The sequence below is a fragment of the Vidua chalybeata genome, chromosome 3, assembly GCF_026979565.1.
Source record: "Vidua chalybeata isolate OUT-0048 chromosome 3, bVidCha1 merged haplotype, whole genome shotgun sequence".
NCBI lineage: Eukaryota > Metazoa > Chordata > Aves > Passeriformes > Viduidae > Vidua > Vidua chalybeata.
The window spans coordinates 6,301,781-6,321,344 of NC_071532.1; the positions used below are offsets into that span (position 1 = coordinate 6,301,781).

At 41.2% G+C, this 19,564-nt stretch overlaps 3 protein-coding genes across 4 annotated transcripts in view; 1 reads left to right on the plus strand and 2 right to left on the minus strand.

Moving 5' to 3' along the window:
- Window positions 1–2,134: 2,134 nt before the first annotated feature.
- Window positions 2,135–8,564, minus strand: DNAAF10 (dynein axonemal assembly factor 10). Its single transcript, XM_053938845.1, has 8 exons — window positions 8,348–8,564; window positions 7,216–7,316; window positions 6,059–6,189; window positions 5,497–5,598; window positions 4,643–4,758; window positions 4,158–4,292; window positions 3,337–3,434; window positions 2,135–2,608 (listed from the first exon to the last, which is right to left on the minus strand). The coding sequence occupies exons 1-8, from the start codon at window positions 8,537–8,539 to the stop codon at window positions 2,401–2,403; spliced, it is 1,083 nt and encodes a 360-aa protein (XP_053794820.1). The 5' UTR covers window positions 8,540–8,564; the 3' UTR covers window positions 2,135–2,400.
- A 34-nt stretch (window positions 8,565–8,598) lies between these two features.
- PNO1 (partner of NOB1 homolog) lies at window positions 8,599–14,626 on the plus strand. Its single transcript, XM_053938844.1, has 7 exons — window positions 8,599–8,800; window positions 8,887–9,036; window positions 10,641–10,724; window positions 12,662–12,722; window positions 13,206–13,323; window positions 13,843–13,913; window positions 14,359–14,626. Exons 1-7 carry the CDS (start codon window positions 8,636–8,638, stop codon window positions 14,424–14,426), a joined length of 717 nt encoding a protein of 238 aa, XP_053794819.1. The 5' UTR covers window positions 8,599–8,635; the 3' UTR covers window positions 14,427–14,626.
- A 1,405-nt stretch (window positions 14,627–16,031) lies between these two features.
- The window catches only part of PPP3R1 (protein phosphatase 3 regulatory subunit B, alpha), a 38,133-nt gene continuing 34,600 nt past the window's right edge, over window positions 16,032–19,564 (minus strand). For both annotated transcript variants that reach the window (XM_053938099.1, XM_053938100.1), the window contains one exon: window positions 16,032–18,206. In XM_053938099.1, coding sequence (XP_053794074.1) covers window positions 18,159–18,206 — 48 coding nt within the window. In that variant the 3' untranslated portion in view covers window positions 16,032–18,158. The remainder of the gene's footprint in view (window positions 18,207–19,564) is intronic.

Here is a 19,564-nt window from a genome sequence, read left to right on the forward strand (position 1 = left end):
GACCTGTACAAATGATGAAATTCAAAAGAACTGGTGTGAAACAGAAGACCCAAACCTGATCACTGGGGATTTGAGCAGCATCTCGTTAAAAAAAACACAAAGCACAAACCCAAAAAACATGTAAAATGTCCCTGTACATGGGCTGCAGTCATGCTGTAAACAGATTTTTTTTTCTTCCATGAGCACACAGAGATGGTTTGCACAGGAAACAAGCGAGAGCTGCCAGGCAGCTCCACTTGTTAAATGTAGTCACTCCAAATTTGGGAGCACATTCCATTTCCTGGCCTTGGGCGAGGCAGGGGTTTTCCAGAGCACTCCTCAGAGCTGTGTCAGAGAGTATTTGGTCTGGGCATGACATCTCAGATGCATTATGATTTTATTTAGAACACACTTCAGCTCTGCAGGCTGCAGAAGCAAGGTGCCACACTTCAGCAAGAAGGGGAAGGACTATAAATAGAGCAGGCTGGGCTGCCACAGGCAGCTTTTTCTGGTTTAGCCTCGAAGAAGCAGAAATCCAATCTGCTGAGGAGATAATGCACAGTACAGCCACAAGCAACAGCTCTTCTCTCCAACCAGTAACTGTCTTTCATTTTGTAGGACACAGGTACAGCCACTTACCTTTAAGGAACAAGGACACACCACCTTCCATCTCTGCTTTCCTCCAGCTCTCAGTTTTTTGCAAGCTCCTTATATGCAAAGTGTCATGTTTTCATGAAACGATGTGTTCCCCTCTACTCACGAGGAGAACACATTCCTTCATTTACAGAACAAGGAATAAAATTAATCTCAAAATTAAGTGCACAGAGGCCTCATATTTTTGAGGCCCATGGAGCTTTAAGAATTGTTGTTTAATAATTTTTGCTCTAAGTTGTATCCCACTAGGAGATCTCCCCGGAATTGTTCAAATAGAGAAGGAACATTTTTGCTGCAGGACAAGTACATAAAAATAGCACCAAGAGCCCAGTCCTATGCACAGGAGATTTTTATTTTCCCTTGCAGGTACCTACACTGAAAGCTTTTTCTTCCCTTACTCTGTGCTTAGCTCAGTTACTGTTAAAGAGAGAAAAGTTATTTCTACCCATTTCCACAGCCTTTCACACCTTTCAGTGAGGATATTTTATTTACAGCACAAAGCTAATGAAAGCCATCTTTGAACAGTGCATTTTAGACTCAAAGCACTTGAATTCTTTGAATTCCACACCCCCAAACTGCAGCCAAGAGTGCAGAGTAACGGTTCCCCCTGTTCTCTCCTGCTGGACTGCACCCTAAGAAGGACAATATTTAAAATCATTTCAGAATATGCTCTCAACATTACACCATGCAAAAAAGGAGATGTGATTACTTGGGTCAAAAAAATCAGATAGTAACTATTACATTTGAAAGCAAACCATCAAGTCTTAGCGAAGACAGGTGAATCTCATAAATCTTTGCCTTCCACAAAATATTTAGCCTACATTGCCTGTGTTTTCGTCCCTGCTGGCCCTTGCTAAATCTGAGATACAAGAACCTAAGTTTGTAGAGGAGAGTATCAGTGACCTACTAAAACCAAGGACTTCCACAGACACACTTTGTTTATGGTCTACTGTAATGTTCCTCCTGCCCACCTTCTGCTACACAGGCATGAAGGATTTCTCCATTCCACAAAGTTTAGGGTTTAATAGCCTGTGAGGTTTTTCTATACATTACTTCTCTAAATCTCTGGATATTTGAATGATATACTTTGTTCATATTAAGAAAACACTACATATAATTTTATTTGTAGAATATCAAGTTGAAAACAGATATAAAAACAACAGAACATATAAACTTAATAGGAAACCCAACTAAAATAATAAAACAGTGCATTTTGCTCGAGAGTTTAATTTCAGTATGATCTTCAATAAAAATCTCACTCCTTTAAACCTGAGTATTTTAGCCTTTGTTATTGTTTCTCTATTGTAATAAAGAATCCTAAGTCACATTCTAATTAATAAATCCAGTAACACAACAAGTTTCTGTACAAGTTCCCACTGCATGAATGAACATGGACAACACTATATATAATAAAGCCAAACCATTTAACAAGTGTGAAGAGATTTGCACTATGAATAAACTGAACACAAACCCAAGTGAACTCTGAAATTACAGAGCTGTATTAACACAAAGGCACATTTTATTTTCAGTGTAAATTCACATTTCTACAAGGTTAAATTTTGTGCCCAGGCAACTTCAAGTCATCACAGCACAATCAGCCAAACAACTCTGATTGCACGTATCTGAACTTTCAATAGAAAAATCTGGCTTCTATTTCTTTAATCCAGTTTTATTAAAGAAATTAAATTAGAAATAGAAGGGCTCCCCCTCCCATATTTACAGACTGCAAACTATATTGCTTTCTCATCAGAAATTCTAGTTTTCTTGTCAAATTTTGTTAAGCTTTGTAACTATCAGCACCCTCACAGTTTGGTCAAAAGACCCACAGACACAAAGTCCCTTCTTGTCAGGGCTCCAGTCCAGGCTAGAGATGGGCTGTGTTGACAGAGTCACATTTTGCAAGAGACTAAGAGACCCTGCCACCCCCATCTCAGATCCTTCCGAATCCTTCTTCGAGCGCTGGGCTGGGTACTCACTGCCAAGGAGAAAATTAAACAAAAACACCTACTTAGAAATGCATTGATACAAACACATCATCATCCTCTTTATTTCCTGCTCTACAGATAAGGCAAATAAATGTCTTAGAAGTAGTGAATAATCAAATCCAGCTGTATCTACGCTGCATACTTTAGTAGACATTTCATGAAAGAAAAAAGGAGGTGGGAAATTTTGAATCCTGACACCCCTACCCTATAGCTCTTCATTTTTTAACTGGTTGGCTTTTACCACAGCCAGAAAAATTTCATCACAACTATGCTTCTGACACTTAATGCACCAACTTCATTGCATTTAGGACAAATAAATAAATTATTTTTCCATTTAATGTAAGAAAATGTAAACATAAGAATGATTAAGTCAAGGCTTTCAATATTCTTCTCAGATGTAACTGCTACCATATTAGAATTTTAAGATACCCATTTTTTTTCTCTTTATCACCTTGTTAACCAAGGACATAATTAGATCTTCATTACATGAAGACAACAAGGGCAAAAATTCACCTGTGCTGTAACATTCTCTTAGGGATTAATTCAAGATTCCAGATCAAGCACTGAAATCACCCTCTCTACTGCATTTGTAAGCAATAATTTTAACCAGATACTCTGAGGTTGGAAGCAGGAGCCCACTCATCATTTTCAGGAAGATTCTTTCTTAAAACATTAAATGGTTGGTTTCTTACTCCTGGCTGGAGAAGTGATCACTTACTATTTCCAGAGATGAAGGCTCCCAGATCCTCCACTTGTCATAAATATATCTCTGTTCTGTGGCAGGTGCCGAACCTGCCAAATGGTTGATTTTTGTGCCTAATAAAAAGAAATCAGCATTGTACAGAAGTCATTTGGAGATGAATTTCATAGGAAAGGACACAGAATCTTAAAACAGAGATCACTTGTATGAAAAGAGCCCAGCCTTCCCAAAGTGGATAGTTAATTTCACTGTATGCTATCTCTTAAAATCATTACTGGAAGGGAATATATTAGAAACACTCTGCAAACACAACACACAGTCAACAACTCAAACCTCATCCAGGGCACTAAGATCATACAGCAACAGAAATCACTTAGGGAAAAACCCCAACACATCCTCTGACTCAATGTATATCTGTCTGCAAATGTCCACAAGGAAAAGCTTAAATGCACTAAATGAACAACAAATTCTATTTTCACATTTTACTACAAAATTATTTATAAAAAAATAAAAATAAATTTATTGTTTTATTCTGTAAAAAAATTATTTGATTCAGAACAAAGAACCTCCAACACTTTATCTGCTTTGAATGATAACATGGAAAATACTAAGAGATACTAAGTTGAAACTCAGCCTTTTCTAAAAAAAAAACAAAAAAAACAAAAAAACAAAAACACCACAAAACAAAACAACAAAAACAACACCCAAAAAAAACCAAAACAAAAAAATTATGAAGTAACCTGGGCATTTCTTACATATTTGTACTACACCTGTAGTAATTTGACAGCATGAATTTAGAAAGTTTGTCTCTTATTAAGAAATTCTCAGCCTCCCCATACCTTCTCTGAAACAGAAGCAAAACCTTTGGTTGGATGCTGAGTTCTCATATCAAAAACATGGAATTTTCCCTCAAGCGATGTGGCCACCAGCTTATTCATATTTATATCTTTTCTGTCAAACTCCACACTGCAAACCTGGATACAGAACAAAATAAATTCAGTCTTGTAATTTAATCACTGTTAAAAAAAATGGGTGTTTTATGATTTGTAAATATGTATTAATCATTGGTTATTTCCACAATAATATCATCATCAAACAGGAAATTAGTATGTTGTATCTGAAAACATTAATCCACTGAAAAAACACCCCATCCTGTCCTGATCAAGAATGTGAGGGGTACAACTTGCTGAACCTAAGGAAAATTATTCCTTGGTACAATCTCAGCAGAAACATCTTCTGGGTAAGTTTCACACAGAAAGAGTCCTTTTAATTTTTCCATCCTACATAGGAGCTGGAATGAAAAACACTTTTATGATTTCCTTACCCCATTCTTAATGTTGGTCTCCCATCGTAGTGACATGGTTTTTAAGTCAAACAATTTAATGTCCCCATTGTCATATCCGGCACATACAACACGTTCCTCTTGATTGTAAGCATTGCCTGGACACAGAGGGAGAATTAACCAGAAAACACAAAACCTCTTTAGCCTGTAAATTTCAGAAGTCCCAGGACTGCAGTTTCAACTTCCATTTATACCACAACAACAAAAAGTTGTTGGGATATTAAGATGTGGTGAACTGGATGGTTTTCAAACTTGAAGGGTCCGGAAAAATCTTGTGTGGGACACAAGGAGCTTTGCTCTCTCCAAAGAAAATGCAGAGCTCCCATCAAGCATTGCTGTTTTCTTTAATTGGCTCTTAAGCTTCAAGGGCCTTCTCTTAAATTAACTCCTTAATGCTTGGTAGCTGCAACCACACTACAACAGTGGTGAGTTCCCTGTACATGGTAACATTTGCACTCCTTCCGGACCACACAGCTAGATACACTGTTTTTACACTTCCAGGCACATAAATAAAGCTTGCTCAGCTTATCTGTGAAACCATAGAATCATCAAATCATTTAGGTTGGAAAAGACCTTCAAGATGATCAAGTCCAACTACAAACGGTGACCAAAAGCGTTTAGAGAATGAGTCCAAAACCTAACTATCACAAACCCACAAAACTGGTTTATTTTGAAGACAAAAAACCCCACACATAAATTTAGCAGTGTAGAAAAGCAAAACCTGCTACTTATGCATCCATACAAAATAAAGTATTCCATAACATCCTGAAATACATTGACAATCATCAAAACACCTTCATGTGAGAGGGCGGAACGGTCATAATCTGATCATTTACCAAATGCCACAGTCCAGCAGTCTCTCTTGCTCTCCCCCTGTACAGGTTCCATACTAGCCACAGGAGTGTCATTCTGCCTTGGGTCCCACACCTTCACAGTTCCTGGGAAAGAAAGACAATATATTTTGTATTAGGAATACAGTCATACTGTCTTCACCTTCCCAGGAAAGCCCTTTGCTTTTCATCCTAATCATTCAAAAGACAAGAACAACTCTTTCAATTCTACCAAGCCTCCAAGTTTTGTGGATATAAGAAAGAACCACAAAACCAAACAGAAACAGAGTGAAAGCATTTGTTAAGGATGTATTTTCTCTAGCTGATATTTTGCATTTATCATGGTTTGTGTTCCTTCTGTCTCATGCCCAGTGACAACAGTACCTTTTGCTTATCTGTGGCTTCTAGAAGAATTAGGGAAAATCAGTCCCAAGCAAGATTCAAAAGACAGTGTACAAAGAACTAGTTGCAACAGCTTGTAACTAGTTCAGATGGCAGACTGTGCCCTGCCATCAAGAGCTTGCAGGCTCAGAGGAACTGGGAAGACTTGCAGAGTTCACTAACTCACCATCTCGACTGCCAGTCACAATTTCTGGTGCACCTTCCCCAATTCCTAAGCCACCTACACCATCTATACTGTTTATGATTTCCTTATGACCTTTCACAGAATACACTGGTATTTCAGGAGCTTCTAAATTCCTAGGCAAGAAAGAAAAAAAACAGAAAACATGGCATTTTTCCTTGACACTCAGGATTTGTATAAAAATGAAAGGAAACTTGAGCACAAATCATAAAAGCTCAGATTACCAGTGAGAACAAATATGGATATCACCACTAAGAACCATGAGTCTTTGTTTGATTCCTTCTTTGGCTACTGCTTTGGACTGCTCCAAAAGATTTTGCTCTGTTCTGGACCTCCCTGTTTGTAAAGGCAGTTGTGGGATTCACCACAGCAATTACATGCTGGGCTCAAAAATGAATCACACTACAGATCAAGACTGTCCAAGTATCTTTACTTTCAGTAGGTCTATAAAATAACTTGATTCATTGATCCTCACCTAGCTCTGACTACTGCTCTCTAACTTCAGTGAATATTGTATCCAGCCCTAAGTTTCATGGTTCTTTCCCACTGCTTCCCATTCTTTGAGAATCCTTCAGAATTTTATTTTACATTTCAGCTAGTAACTGTCTGTGTAATTCTTGCTATTCCAACAAGAACCAGTAGTTCCTTGACACAGGGCAATAAAAGAATGATAATAAAAAATCCCCTTTTAACACTACTACTTTATTTGATCATAAATTTACCTAGACATTACTTACACCAATAATTCAGGGACCTAGAGGAAACATTTGAAATGTCAAGATTAAAAATATATATTTAATCTAGACATGAAATTTAGGTTGAACACAACCTCTTGTTTGTACTCATGCATCCAAATATGGATGTCCTTTTCACAGGACAACCTCAGAGAACTTTAACAGGTTTTTGTAGCTGCACACAGAAGATGGGAGTGAAGCAGCACTGAATTAAACACAGTGCAGAATTCTGTGTTGTTTCTACAAAACAGGCACGGTCCAAATACAGTAGCCAGCAAAGCTTGCACTGGGTCTCAACCACAGGCAGCATGGAGAGCATCTCATGCAAAATCCACAAACAGAAACCTCTGTTGAGACAGACATGGACAACATCGAGTGAAAATCCTTCCAGAGAATATCTGTGCTTACCATATGTTAAGGTTTCCATCGAAATCTCCTGTAGCTAAGTATCTTTGCTGCAGAGATGTAGCACCAAAAGTTCCACATTTTATAGGTTTGGGCTTTTCGATCTTTTAAAGAAAGGAAATGTCTGTGTCAGCACATGGGAAAGGCAAAAACACCCACAGGCCACAGAGATGTCAGGAGTGCACAGAGGCAAGTGTCAGCAAAGCACACATGGGATATTTGGTGCAGAATGCTATCAAGATGCTATTGAAGGCAAGCTGCAGTTTGAGTTTAGTCCTTGTGCACAGAACAGCAGAGGGCCCAGGTTGCAGGTCTGGAAGAAAACACTTTGCCTGTGGCCTAGTGGGGCCTTATGCACCTGAGGAACTGCTGCCTTCAGAAGTGAGCACTCAGTGGTCAATCTGAGAGAAGAAAACAACCAAACAAAAAAAGCAAACAACCAACCAACCAGCCAAAAAACCACCCCAAAACCCAATCAAAAGCCCAACCAACCAACCTAAAACACCAACCAAAAAAAACCCAAAAAACAAAACAAAACAAAAAAAAACACACAAAAAAACCCAAAACCACAAAAAAACCCACAAAGAACCCACAAAACAAACAAACAAACAAAAAAAACACCCCAAAAAAGCCAAACAAAGGCAGAAACCAGAAATCCATAACACAACACATAAAAACAACCTACAAAACACAGCAGGAAACAAAATCAGTGAATCACAGCCTCAGTCAGGTTGAAAAAGACCCCTGCGATGGTCGAGTCCAACCTGTGACCGGCCACTACCTTGTCAACTGAACCATGGCACTGAGCGCCAAACCCAGTTTTTCCTTAAACGTCTCCAGGAACAGTGAGTCCATCACCTCCCTGGGCAGCCCATTCCAATGTGTAATCACCCCTTCTGTGAGGAAATTCTTCCTAAAGTCGAACCGAAACCTCAGCGGCTGAGGTTCTGTCAGTAGTTGTCCGGGAGAAGAGACAGGCTCCCACCCGGCTACAACCTTTCAGGGAGCTGTGGAGAGCGGTGAGGGTACCCCTTACCAAGGAACGACAGCGAATCAGCACATTTAACACGCAAATCAGCTCCTGGTTTTTATCCCCGGGCTCCGGACAAGCCGTTCCCGAGGGGACGGCGCTCACCTCCCGCAGCAGCTCCAGACGGGCTCCGTGCAGCTCGTACAGCTGGAGGACGCCGGTGCCGCGGGCGGCGCTGCCCAGGCACAGCAGGCGGGCGCTGCGGGGCACCCACTTGCAATCGAACACGGTGTAGCTCAGCGCCTGCTGGACGTGCGACACCACCTGCGGCCGCTCGGCTCCCAGCACCGCCGACATCCCGCGCCGCTCCCGCCCCCCCCCCGGCGGCTGCGGCGGAAGCGCCCGCCGGCCCCTTCCGGCGGGAGCCGCACCACGTGTGCTCCGCGGGCCGGCATGGAGACCGCGGGCGGCGGCTTCACCAGCGTCGTGTCCCGGCGGAGCCGGAGGAAGCGGCGGGCGGGCGGCGAGGAGCCGGCGGCGGGAGCCGCCATGGACACGGCGGAGCCGCGGCCCAGCAAGCGGCCGGCCTTCCCGCCCGTGGCCGCCGAGGCGCTCGGGGTACGCGGGGCGCTGGGGAAATGCCGGCCGGCCCCGGGTCTCCGCCGCCCCCCGCCTCACGGCCCGCTCTGTCTCGCCCCCGGCAGGTTGGGAAAGGTGAGCTGAGGAAGATCCCTGTGCCGGCCAACAGGTACACGCCGCTTAAGGAGAACTGGATGAAGATATTCACGCCCATTGTGGAGCATCTGCAGCTTCAAATCAGGTTCAACTTGAAAACGAGGAATGTTGAGATCAAGGTAAGGGGAGCAACTTCTTCGGCCTTCCCCGGTAAGGGAAGGCTGTGTGCAGACCTCGTAGCGCCTTCCCTGTCTGGAGGGGCTCCAAGGAAGCTGGAGAGGGGCTCTTTGTCAGGAACTGTAGTGACAGGACGAGGAGTTATGTCTACGAATTGAAAGAGGGGAAGTTTAGTTTGGATGTTGGGGAGAATTTTTTTACTGTGAGCGTGGTGAGACACTGGAACAGGTTGCCCGGGACTACCCCAGCCCTGGCAGTGTTCAAAGCAGGCTGGATAAGGCCTTGAGCAGCCTGGTTTAGTGACAGGTGTCCCGTGGGACTAGATGGGACTAGATGATCTCATGGTCCACTCCAACCCCTTACCATTCTATGATTCTGCCTCCTGAAAAGGAGGGCTTCTCCTCATGGGTGTTCTCGGTCCACAGGTTAAAGACTAGAGAAGTCGTAAATCCCATATAATGCTTGGAACAATGGAAACTCTGGGGTGTCACCTCCCCGGGGACCACATCTGGCAATTACTGCTTAGAACAAGTAGTTACTGCACATAAAATCCAAAACTACAGATCTGTTCCAGAAGGAGCCAGCAGAAGCTGGGGGAGTGTCCAGTTTTTGTAGGAGAAAGGTGTGTACTATAGAAAGTTATGTACATTAAAGAAGAATTTTCACCTGTGTCTTAGATTCGATTTTGTAATTCAGTGTTTTCTGGCTATTTAAGGTTACCAAATACTGATCTGACATTAAACAGTATCTTATAAGGGGGCACTGAATCTCCTAATGCCTTTGTTTGTGGCAGATGATAGCGCCCATAGTTTAATAGCATGTGATTTTTCTTTAATGGATTGCACTGGAATACCTTAGGGCACAGACACTGGTATAAACCTGTAAATCTTGTAGATGCTCATTCTTTATCCTTATTCCTCCTGAGGAATGTTCACACCAGGAGTTTTTAAGGGCATATCTAAAGTTTTGACATACGACTCACTGTATTAGCAACACTGACATATGAGATCTTCCAATGTAATAGTGAAAGTACAACAGGAATTTTGCTTCCTAACCATGAAATGTTACCCAAGTTTGATGGCAGGAATTGGAGGAAAGGTGACAGAATTATCTCTTATTTACTTTACTTCCTAGAAATAACCTCAGGGGAAAGGTAGGGAGGAGCAGGAACTCGTGCAGTTTCACTCAATAACTGTGCAGGAGAAAACCCTGGGATTTTAACACCACCTTTTGATATGAAATGATGTCTGATGAAAAACAAGGTAGTTCTGTTCTTAAGCAAGCTGATTTCATTTTGCCCATATCTATCATGAATATAAAACTTCGAAATTAATTTCATTCATCTGCTAAGGCATATTTAGAATATTGTCATCAGAATAACTCTCCTGCCATCACCATCCTTCTCTTTTTCCTGCTGTTTGCTGCTGCAGGTTAGTTTGTGTTGGTTTTGGGTTTTCTCCACCAAAGGAGTTCTACTCAGTCAGTGGTGGTGTGGATTTTCAGCAGCTTTTCTCTTCACTCCCCTCCAAGCACAGGCTGATCACTTTTAAGTTCTGCTCCTAACTTGCCTGGTCTTAATTTGCAAACATAACTTCTTGTCTTGCAGACTTGTCAAGAGACAAAGGATCTCAGTGCTCTGACGAAAGCAGCTGATTTTGTGAAAGCCTTTATACTTGGATTTCAAGTAGAGGTGAGTCTCCCAACAACCAGATTGTGAGATTGCTCCACTTTACTGATCTGTCCCTGGCCTCTCTGCAAATTACAGTAAGAAATAGAGAGAAAAATCCTTTGGTTTTCTAGAAATCAGTGTTTTCTAGAAATTGTGACTGGAGTAGACATCCAGTTTCTTAAGATAATGCTGGATAAAACAGTAGCCTTCAAATGGCACATTAACAGAGAACATAGGTTGTGTGAGACAAGCATAAAGCTATAACCTCTCTCTGAGGTCCTCTGCACTGGTAGACTCTGCTCATTTTTCTTAAGCCCAGTCTGTGCAAAACTGTCAGAATCACAGAATTAACTAGGTCAGAAAAGATCTTTGAGATCATCAAATCCAACCTAAGACTTTATCAATTAAACCATGGCACTGAGTGTCACATCCAGTCATTTTTTAAACACCTCCAGGGATGGTGACTCTATCAGCTCCCTGGGAAGCCCAACCAGTGCCCAGTCACTCTTTCTGTGAAGACCTTCTTCCTAATATCCAGCCTAACCTTTCCCTGGTGCAGTTTAAGACTGTGTCCTCTTGTCCTGTTGCTGGTTGCCTGGGAGAAAAGACCGACCCCCACCTGGCTACACCCTCCTTTCAGGCAGCTGTAGTGATGAGTCTCCTTTTCTCCAGGCTGAGCCCCTCCAGCTCCCTCAATCACTTCTCATAGGACTTTTGTTCCAGACCCTTCATCAGCCTTGCTGCCCTTCTCTGGGCACATTTGAGCATCTAAAAGTCCTTCTTAAATCAGTGTGCCCAAAACAGTACTGGACATAATACTCAAGGTGTGGCCTAACCAGTGCCAAGTACAGGAGAAGAATGACTTCCCTGGTGCTGCTGGCCACACTGTTCCTGATACGGGCCAGCATGCCATTTGTTTTCTTGGCTGTGTGGGTACACTGCTGGCTTGCGTTCAGCCAGCTGTCAGCTGAACCCCCAGGTGCCTTTCTGCCTGGTTGCTGTCCCCAGCCTGTAGCTCTGCAGGGGATTGTTGTGGCCAAAGTGTAGGACCCACAGAATCACAGAATAATGAGGTTGGAAGAGACCTCTAAGATCATCATATGCCCTAACACCTCAACTAGACTATAGCACCAAGTGCCATGTCCAGTCTTTTTTTAAACACATCCAGAGATGGTGATTCCACCACCTCCCTGGGAAGACAATTCCAGTACTTTATTATTCTTTCGGTGAAAATTTTTTTCCTGATATCCAACCTGTACCTTCCCTGACGTAGCTTGAGGCTGTGTCCTCGTGTTGTCAGTTGCTGCCCAGTGGAAGAGACCGACCCCCACCTGTCTATAGCCTCCCTTCAGGAAGTTTAGAGAGCAATAAGGTCACCTCTAAGCCTCCTCTTCTCCAGGCTAAACAACCCCAGCTCCTTCAAACTTTCCTCACAGGGCTTGTGTTCCAAGCCCCTCACCAGCCTTGTTGCCCACCTCTGGATGCGGCACATTGACTTACTAAACCTTGTATTAATGGATTTGGCCCATCTATCCAGCCTGTCCAGGTCCCTCTGCAGAGCCCTCCCTGCCTCCAGCCGATCAACACTGGCACTTGCAGCTTGGTGTCATCTGCACATTTGCTAAAGGTGGACTCAATCCCCTCATCCAGACCATCAGTAGATACTAAATAGGACTGGGCCTGTTGGAGAAAACAAACCCACTGTTTTCAGTGTTGTAGGGGCTGCTCCTTGCTCTAGACCTGTACTGGATTCACTAGCACTGGGGAGGCAAGCTGAATGCAGGGGCATCCAAACCTGTGTAGGGTTCTCTAAATGGAAATATTTGTATTGCTGTTGAAAAGAAGTGGATTTAACTTTAGTTGTTATTTGCTAGGTTGTGTGTATAAAGAGAACAGCAGCTTTGAGCTGTGTTACTGGAACAAATCAACTGCTGATAACAGATTTCCTGCTCTTTTAGGATGCCCTTGCTCTCATCAGATTAGACGATCTTTTTCTAGAGTCATTTGAAGTTACAGACGGTGAGTATTTTCTGATGCAGCATTCAAGAAGTCATGTGTGTGTCCTGCTACTATGGATTTGTTTTCTTTTTTCCCCTGCTCCAATTTTATCACTTGCCCTCACAGATCAGGAAAGCCAGAAACATCTAATTTCATGTAGTACTGGGACTCCTTGGAGTTTCCTGTAGAGCAGGATCTAAACCTGACCTACTTCATTTCTACCAGTGTTAACTTGGTGACTTTGACTCTGTTTCCTCAACACAAAGTGCAGTGCCTTCCTCTGCAGTTCTAAAGGAGACTTCTGCGTGCCAGAAGCCCTTATGTCAGCACTGGCTGCAGTGTGCACTAGTCAAAAAAAAGCTGAAATCCAGATGGATCTGTGTTGACCAGTGAAGTTGCTTTTGTAGTACTTGGCACGAGTTGTTTCCAGCAACTTGACCAAGGGAAGCATTAACAGGAATACACACCACTGCTGTTACCCTGAGCATGCTATTCTCATTTCAGTCAAACCTTTGAAAGGAGATCATCTGTCAAGAGCAATAGGGAGAATAGCAGGGAAAGGTGGAAAAACCAAATTCACCATAGAAAATGTGACCAGGACACGCATCGTTCTTGCCGACACGTAAGTACAGACTGACTTCCTCCTTGGCAAAGCACGACCCCTCGGCTAATCCATGTCCTATGCCAGAAACAAAGATAACTTAAATTTTATGAAACTGTTGTAGTAAGAAAAAATATTTAAGAGAATATTTTAATGAACACAAGTTATTTGACCTTTTGTTATGAGAATGACGGTGTCACCAGTGCATCTAGAATTCGGTCACTCCCCACAGCATAATAATTCCTTCTTATGAATAATCGAAGTTGAACTCACCAACACAGCAACATTTTCCTCCTGAAGCTGCTACACTGTTAAGATTTGCAAATGGTAAAATCTATTTTAAAGGGATTTCGAAGAGCACAAGTCTTATGTTACAGGTTTTGTGGGTTTCGGTTGGGTTTTTTTTTTGTTTACAAGTGTAGAAAAGAAACTAGTACACTGATACAAAATTCTACATTTATCTCTAACCTCCAATTCTCTATTAACTGTGCAATCTCTTAAGTTACTTTCTGTTAACTACTGCTACTTTTCTTTTTACAGAAAAATTCATATTTTGGGATCTTTTCAGAACATTAAAATGGCACGAACAGCAATTTGCAATCTAATTTTAGGTAAGTCCTCTTATCTATTCTTCACTACACATGAATCTTGCAGTTTGAGAAACTGCTTTGTGGCTCTCACCCTCTTCCCTGTCCCGTCCACACCAACATTTGGAGAAAGTAGCTTGCTGGCATTGTTGCTCTTATGAGAAAAATCTGGGGGAGAAGCAGGGACTCCAGGACTTGCTTTCTGGCTCCAAAATCCTCACCACATTGCAGAAAAATGTTCTGCATTTCGATTTAGCTGCAGCATTCCCTAAGGGGTCTCAAAAGCCAAAGGGAGCAACCCACCCTGAAAGCAAAGTTGAGCTCTGCACTTGCAGTAATATGGTGACTGACCTTGCCCATTCTTCTCACCCTTTGGCTTAGTTCTTCACTTTAACACAGGTGTGAGCACAACACATCCATTTTTGTGACAGATTGCGTTTCTTGACTAGATTTTTGCCTTCTTCTGCAGGAAGTCCTCCATCCAAAGTTTATGGCAATATTAGGGCAGTGGCCAGCAGAGCAGCTGAGAGGTTCTGAGCTGCACCACCAAGCACTGGGGCTGGAAGTCCAGGTTCCTGGACACAGGAGAAGCCAAGAAGCCATCAGTTTTCTGCTGGATTTGGAAGCCCAGAAGAAAACCACAACTGTGTGTGCAGTCTGATTGACTTTGGACATGTGGTCTGATTTGAACATACCTAATGTTTATGTCTAGTCATTAAAAGGGGTTTTAAATTGTGTCTATATCAAAAGTCCATGATTTTACTTAACAGCCTGCTTAGTTACGGATTTTCTGAACATCAGACTTAAGAGGCTGCTTCTTCAGAAAGCCTTGGTGTTTAATGTTTTGATTTATAAGTACACATCATGGTTTAGTATCTTCCTGAAAGGAGGAGTCAACTGGAATACAGAGTTCAATGGCAGGCTGTCCACTCTCTGCTGCTGCTGGAACAATGCATCACATGGAAAGAGTAAGATGAAGGGGTAAATAACACATTTGAACTGAATCCTGAATCTGCACACACAGAGATTTATTAATTCATAAAAATAATCTGTAAGGACATCCTAGTGAAGCCAAGAGCCACCAGGTTAAGTACTTTCCAGTGTACCAGAGCACCAACAACTCTAAGGTCCTGTGTGTCTCCTTAAAATGTTACATAAGTAGCATAATGCAACAAAAGTGGGGGGAGAAATTAGAGTGACCAGTCCCGGTATGATTTAAAAATGGAGCCTCTTCTCCTAAACCTGCTAGGCAACCTTCTGCAAAGTGTCTTGCAAAATATATCAGTTCAGGTTTGGGAATGAAAACAAACTGAAATAACAATATCAAACACACAAGCGAATTAAGTAAGCATTTAGGTCAATGTCCAAGTTTCCAGAACAGCACTTCACAGTATGAGATTATCACTACAGCCAAATTGAGTCAAGCCTTCAGTCTTGAGTAGATTTAAGACTTGCTGGAGTTACCTCAGCACACACAGTTTAGCAGTCTGAGCGATACAGGGGACGGTGTGTGCATTCTGAGCAGCTCCAGGCACACCTACCTGCTCACTACATTTTCTGTTCCTTGGCTGCTCATGGCATTTACTTCAATTAGCCTGAAAGATAAAGGACAGTGAGGCAAGAGCACACAAAATTGATACTTATCCTAAATTAGGTGCATACCAACACTGACCCAAAGCAGCAGAGGGGAGAGGGCAGCACGCAGAAGGTCCAAATACCTGCACCCCAAAGAGCACAGCACAGAGCTGCTGTGAAGGGCACACCTGAGCAAGGAGGGCTGGTGTCATCAATACAAAGCTCAGACATTTTCTGAGACATGAACTGCCTTTTATTCTCCACCTACACTAGTGTTGGGGGGCGGGGTTAGTTTGTTTTTTAAAACCACTTTCCACAGGGATTTCAAATGAAGTAGGTTATCCACTTTGAACGTTTAGCAAAGAGACCCAAGTGTGCCATTAAACAACCTCAACGTGTCTTGAAACGCTGAAATGAGCCCTGGGAGTTTTCAGCAGACTGCACCCTCTGGAGTTTTTCAGTAAATCTTAATAATCAAGGAATGGACAAAAAAATATGAGTAAGTTTTCTTCAGAGCAAGGTGCAGAGGAAAGGAAGGTGAACAGGAAAGGTACTGAGCACCCCAGCTAAGGTTCAAATATTTTATTTTGTATTCATACAGTATGAAGGTTCTTATAGTTCCCACAATATATGATGTAGCATGCAGAGGAAAAACTAAACATTCAACATAAATCATTTTTCCCCACACAAACTGAAAAAAAAAAACCTCATCCCTCCCCTTCCAGTCCCCCTAAGGAAATAACATTAGCACTAATTTCTATAATGCCAGCCAAGATATGCACAAGCAAGAAAAACTGAAAGCATTTGCTAAAATGTTTGTAACAAATACTTATGTACAAAAAATTCACAAAAGACTAATTCCCCCTTGAAGCAGAGCACATGGCAGTTGACACTGGAACAGATACAACCACTGGCTGGGATTATAAACCACGTACTGATCCAGAAGAAGAAAAAAGTTACATGTAATGGAGATTTTTGTTTTGAACATTTACATTTACCAAAGTTTGGCAACATTATCTTTTTAATTATGCAAATTATGTAAACAAGAGGAACATTTCAAATCGATCTACATGCAAAACTTCATGTCATGCAAGGACACTAAGCACCTGGATTTCTCTCTCACAGACAGAGCCCATGATGTGCAGCACTCAGTTGAAGGAACAGCTATGGCAGACAGGTGCTCGATTGAAGTGGTTCAGACAACCTGCACTTTCCACTGCTCATTATAAAACAATTTTTTTTTTTAAATAGAAAAACTACTATACAGGAAAGATGTGATGTCCTAAAAAATCTAGCAAACGTTTTTCTTCCAGCCAATAGTACCACTGCAGAAAAGGGAAGGGATGATATAAAGTTGTAAAACATGGCTCGCTACTTTTATATCACACAAATAGATCAAGTTACCTTCCATTACAAATTATGATATGGACAAATCTAGAAAAGAAAAAAAATTCTCCAGGAAAAGGACTGGAGAACTGCAAGAGGTATAAATTTAGATAGTGTGAAGTTTTCCTCCTCTATGGCATAGGTTAACAAGATTCCCCCCCTGTATGAATCATATATACATATATATATATAAAATATTACCAGTTATTTAGCTACCTGTAGTATTTTTTAAATGCAAGGGGGAAAACTATCATGGGTGAAACAACAGAATTTAAGTGGTGAGAACATTTTATAATCTAAGTACTGTATAAAATAAGTAGATGGGAATCCTGCAGAGTTATGTTGATCCTAATTTCATTAAACTAAGCACAAGAGAAAATCATGAATGCATCTACCACCTTAAGCAGCTGTATCTAAATTGAACCCAGAACAGCAGAGTTGTCTTGGCTTCAGGACAGCTGTAACTGCTCCCAATTCCTGGGTGACGGAATCTAACAGCCATCAAAGCATTCTGCAGTCACTATATGCACACGAGGACTAGTTCTTGGCAGTAGCATTAAACTATATTCTCATATTAAGTAGAACTGTACTAAGTTATTTAGCAAAGAGACACAGTCCCTGGTAATATATTAACAGGTATAAATAAACTTAGTCTCCCGTGTTACAAAAAAAAAAAAAGTAATTAAGGTGATTTAATAAGAAGCAATGCTTTGTCAGCCATTCAATATATAGAAACATCTGAACAGTCACAGGAAAAGGAAAAGAGTTGACCTAAGACCCAGTTAAAACTTTACATTCTTCTACTATATATATAAAACTGTGTGAAATAAAAGTAAAGATGTATATCCATATATTGAACTGTTAATATTCTGCTTGGCACTTTGTACTCTAGTTTTGTTTCTGAGTCAAGTATATTAAATTAAAGCCCACCTAGCTACTACATATAGAAAGCTACATATATATCTATATATAAATACACACACACATATATATATATATAGATAGATATTTCCTTGTTATAAAAGATGAAGAAAAATAAATTAAAAAGCCAACCCCTTCCCTTTCTCCGCCACACTGATATGCTCTTTCCATCTTTGCTGTCCTTCAGACTTTAAAGTGCTACACTGAGTTATTGAGAGAATAAAAGTTCAATAACACTTAGTTGGCTTCATGAGGCTCATGTTGGAAAATGTGGCTTCACAGAGAAAAATACTTCCATTTAAATACACAGAGAGCATTGCTGGACGTCTGGAGCAGATCTTCAGAGATGGAGAAGAAAGCAAAAGTGTTGGGTGGTGCCCTACAGAGTCACACATCTACGACCATCTTTTTGTGGATATCTAGGCCTCCTACAACCTGGGAGAAAAATAAAGTTCAGAAAGATGAGAATTGAAAATTAGCAAGCTGCAAAGAACACATTCAATAGATGCACTGAGGTCAATCACAGGCAGTACTTCCCTGGCCTCTCCAAACTGATGTACATTTTACAAGTACTGTGAGAGATGAAATTAATTATGTACAAACCAAGGTAGTTCAGTACACTTAGTACAATTCACACGCTCAAGGGCCTGAAAACCAGTGCAAATAACACCATTCTGGCATTCCTCTCATTCTGGCATTCCTCTCCATCTCATAATATGACCTTGTAGTATGTTTGTGCATGTTAAATAAAATGGTGACTTCTAAAACACCCTGTAAAACTGTGAACCTTCCCAGGAAAAGGAAAGGGCCTTAGGAACAGCAGCAGGATTTCTGACAGAACACACACCCAGGAAAGAATTACCCGTGTTCACAGGGGTGTGATCCATGCAGAGCAGAGGGAAAAGGAAAGGTGCCATGTCAGAGGAACATTTGATAATGCAGGAACAAAATTCAAAGGCCAAATGGTACATGCCAAAGACAACAAATTAAAAAACGTTTTTGTAGATACATGGCACCAGATTAAGAGAGGGTAAAATGCAAGAAAAGAATAAGATGATGTAGAACTGAAAAGCATCTTCACATGAGGTCAACAAAAACTGAAGAAATTAAAAGTGAAGAAGAGGAAAATCCATCAGTAGCACAAGGGAAGAAGCCTGGGCAGAAGCCCAAAGACAAAAGAAGAGGCAACATCACATTTGATGCACGGCTGGAAGATGACAGACCAGTACAAGAAATAAACAAGTAATGCAGTAATCCAGGCATTTGCAGGCTGTAGCTCTAACTTCTTTGAAGACAAAATGTTTTTTACATTATGTCACAAAAATAATTAAATTTAAAAAAAATCCCCAAAATGCAAACAAAAGAACCTTTTCACTTCAATAGTTGGCAGCATGGCAGATTTCCACCACCCTCCCTCCCCCTCTTTTTTTTAGAACTCACATATTCTTTGAATATGAACAAGTTATGTTTGAACTGAAGTTGTAAATTCAAAGATTAGGAAAAAAAATCAAGGCTCAAACCATGCTATCAAGTGTATCCTCCTTAATATAGCATTTAAAATCAATGTGTAAACACTCATTATTGCAATTTTCAAAGGATCAAGATTCAATGTGTTTTTTTGAGGAAAGAATTTAAAACTTGCTGTCAACTAATTAAACAAATATATCACATGGGTTGAAATCAACCCCTTCAAGTGTTAAATGTTACATTTAAGTATTCTGTTCAGTAAACCTCTAAGTTCATAAAAATGCACCTTTTAACTGTTTACTCTTTTTCCAGAGCAGCACTTGAGA

Bases quoted from the DNA above. Each gene is read 5' to 3' on its own strand.
- PNO1 (XM_053938844.1), top strand. From the start codon at position 8,636: ATGGAGACCGCGGGCGGCGGCTTCACCAGCGTCGTGTCCCGGCGGAGC. The intron at 9,037-10,640 runs GTAAGGGGAGCA...CTTGTCTTGCAG, and splicing joins CGAGGAATGTTGAGATCAAG to ACTTGTCAAGAGACAAAGGA. The intron at 10,725-12,661 runs GTGAGTCTCCCA...CTGCTCTTTTAG, and splicing joins TACTTGGATTTCAAGTAGAG to GATGCCCTTGCTCTCATCAG.
- DNAAF10 (XM_053938845.1), bottom strand. From the start codon at position 8,539: ATGTCGGCGGTGCTGGGAGCCGAGCGGCCGCAGGTGGTGTCGCACGTC. The intron at 5,599-6,058 runs GTGAGTTAGTGA...TTTCTTTCCCAG, and splicing joins TGTGACTGGCAGTCGAGATG to GAACTGTGAAGGTGTGGGAC. The intron at 2,609-3,336 runs GTAAGTGATCAC...TCTCCTTGGCAG, and splicing joins AGCCTTCATCTCTGGAAATA to TGAGTACCCAGCCCAGCGCT.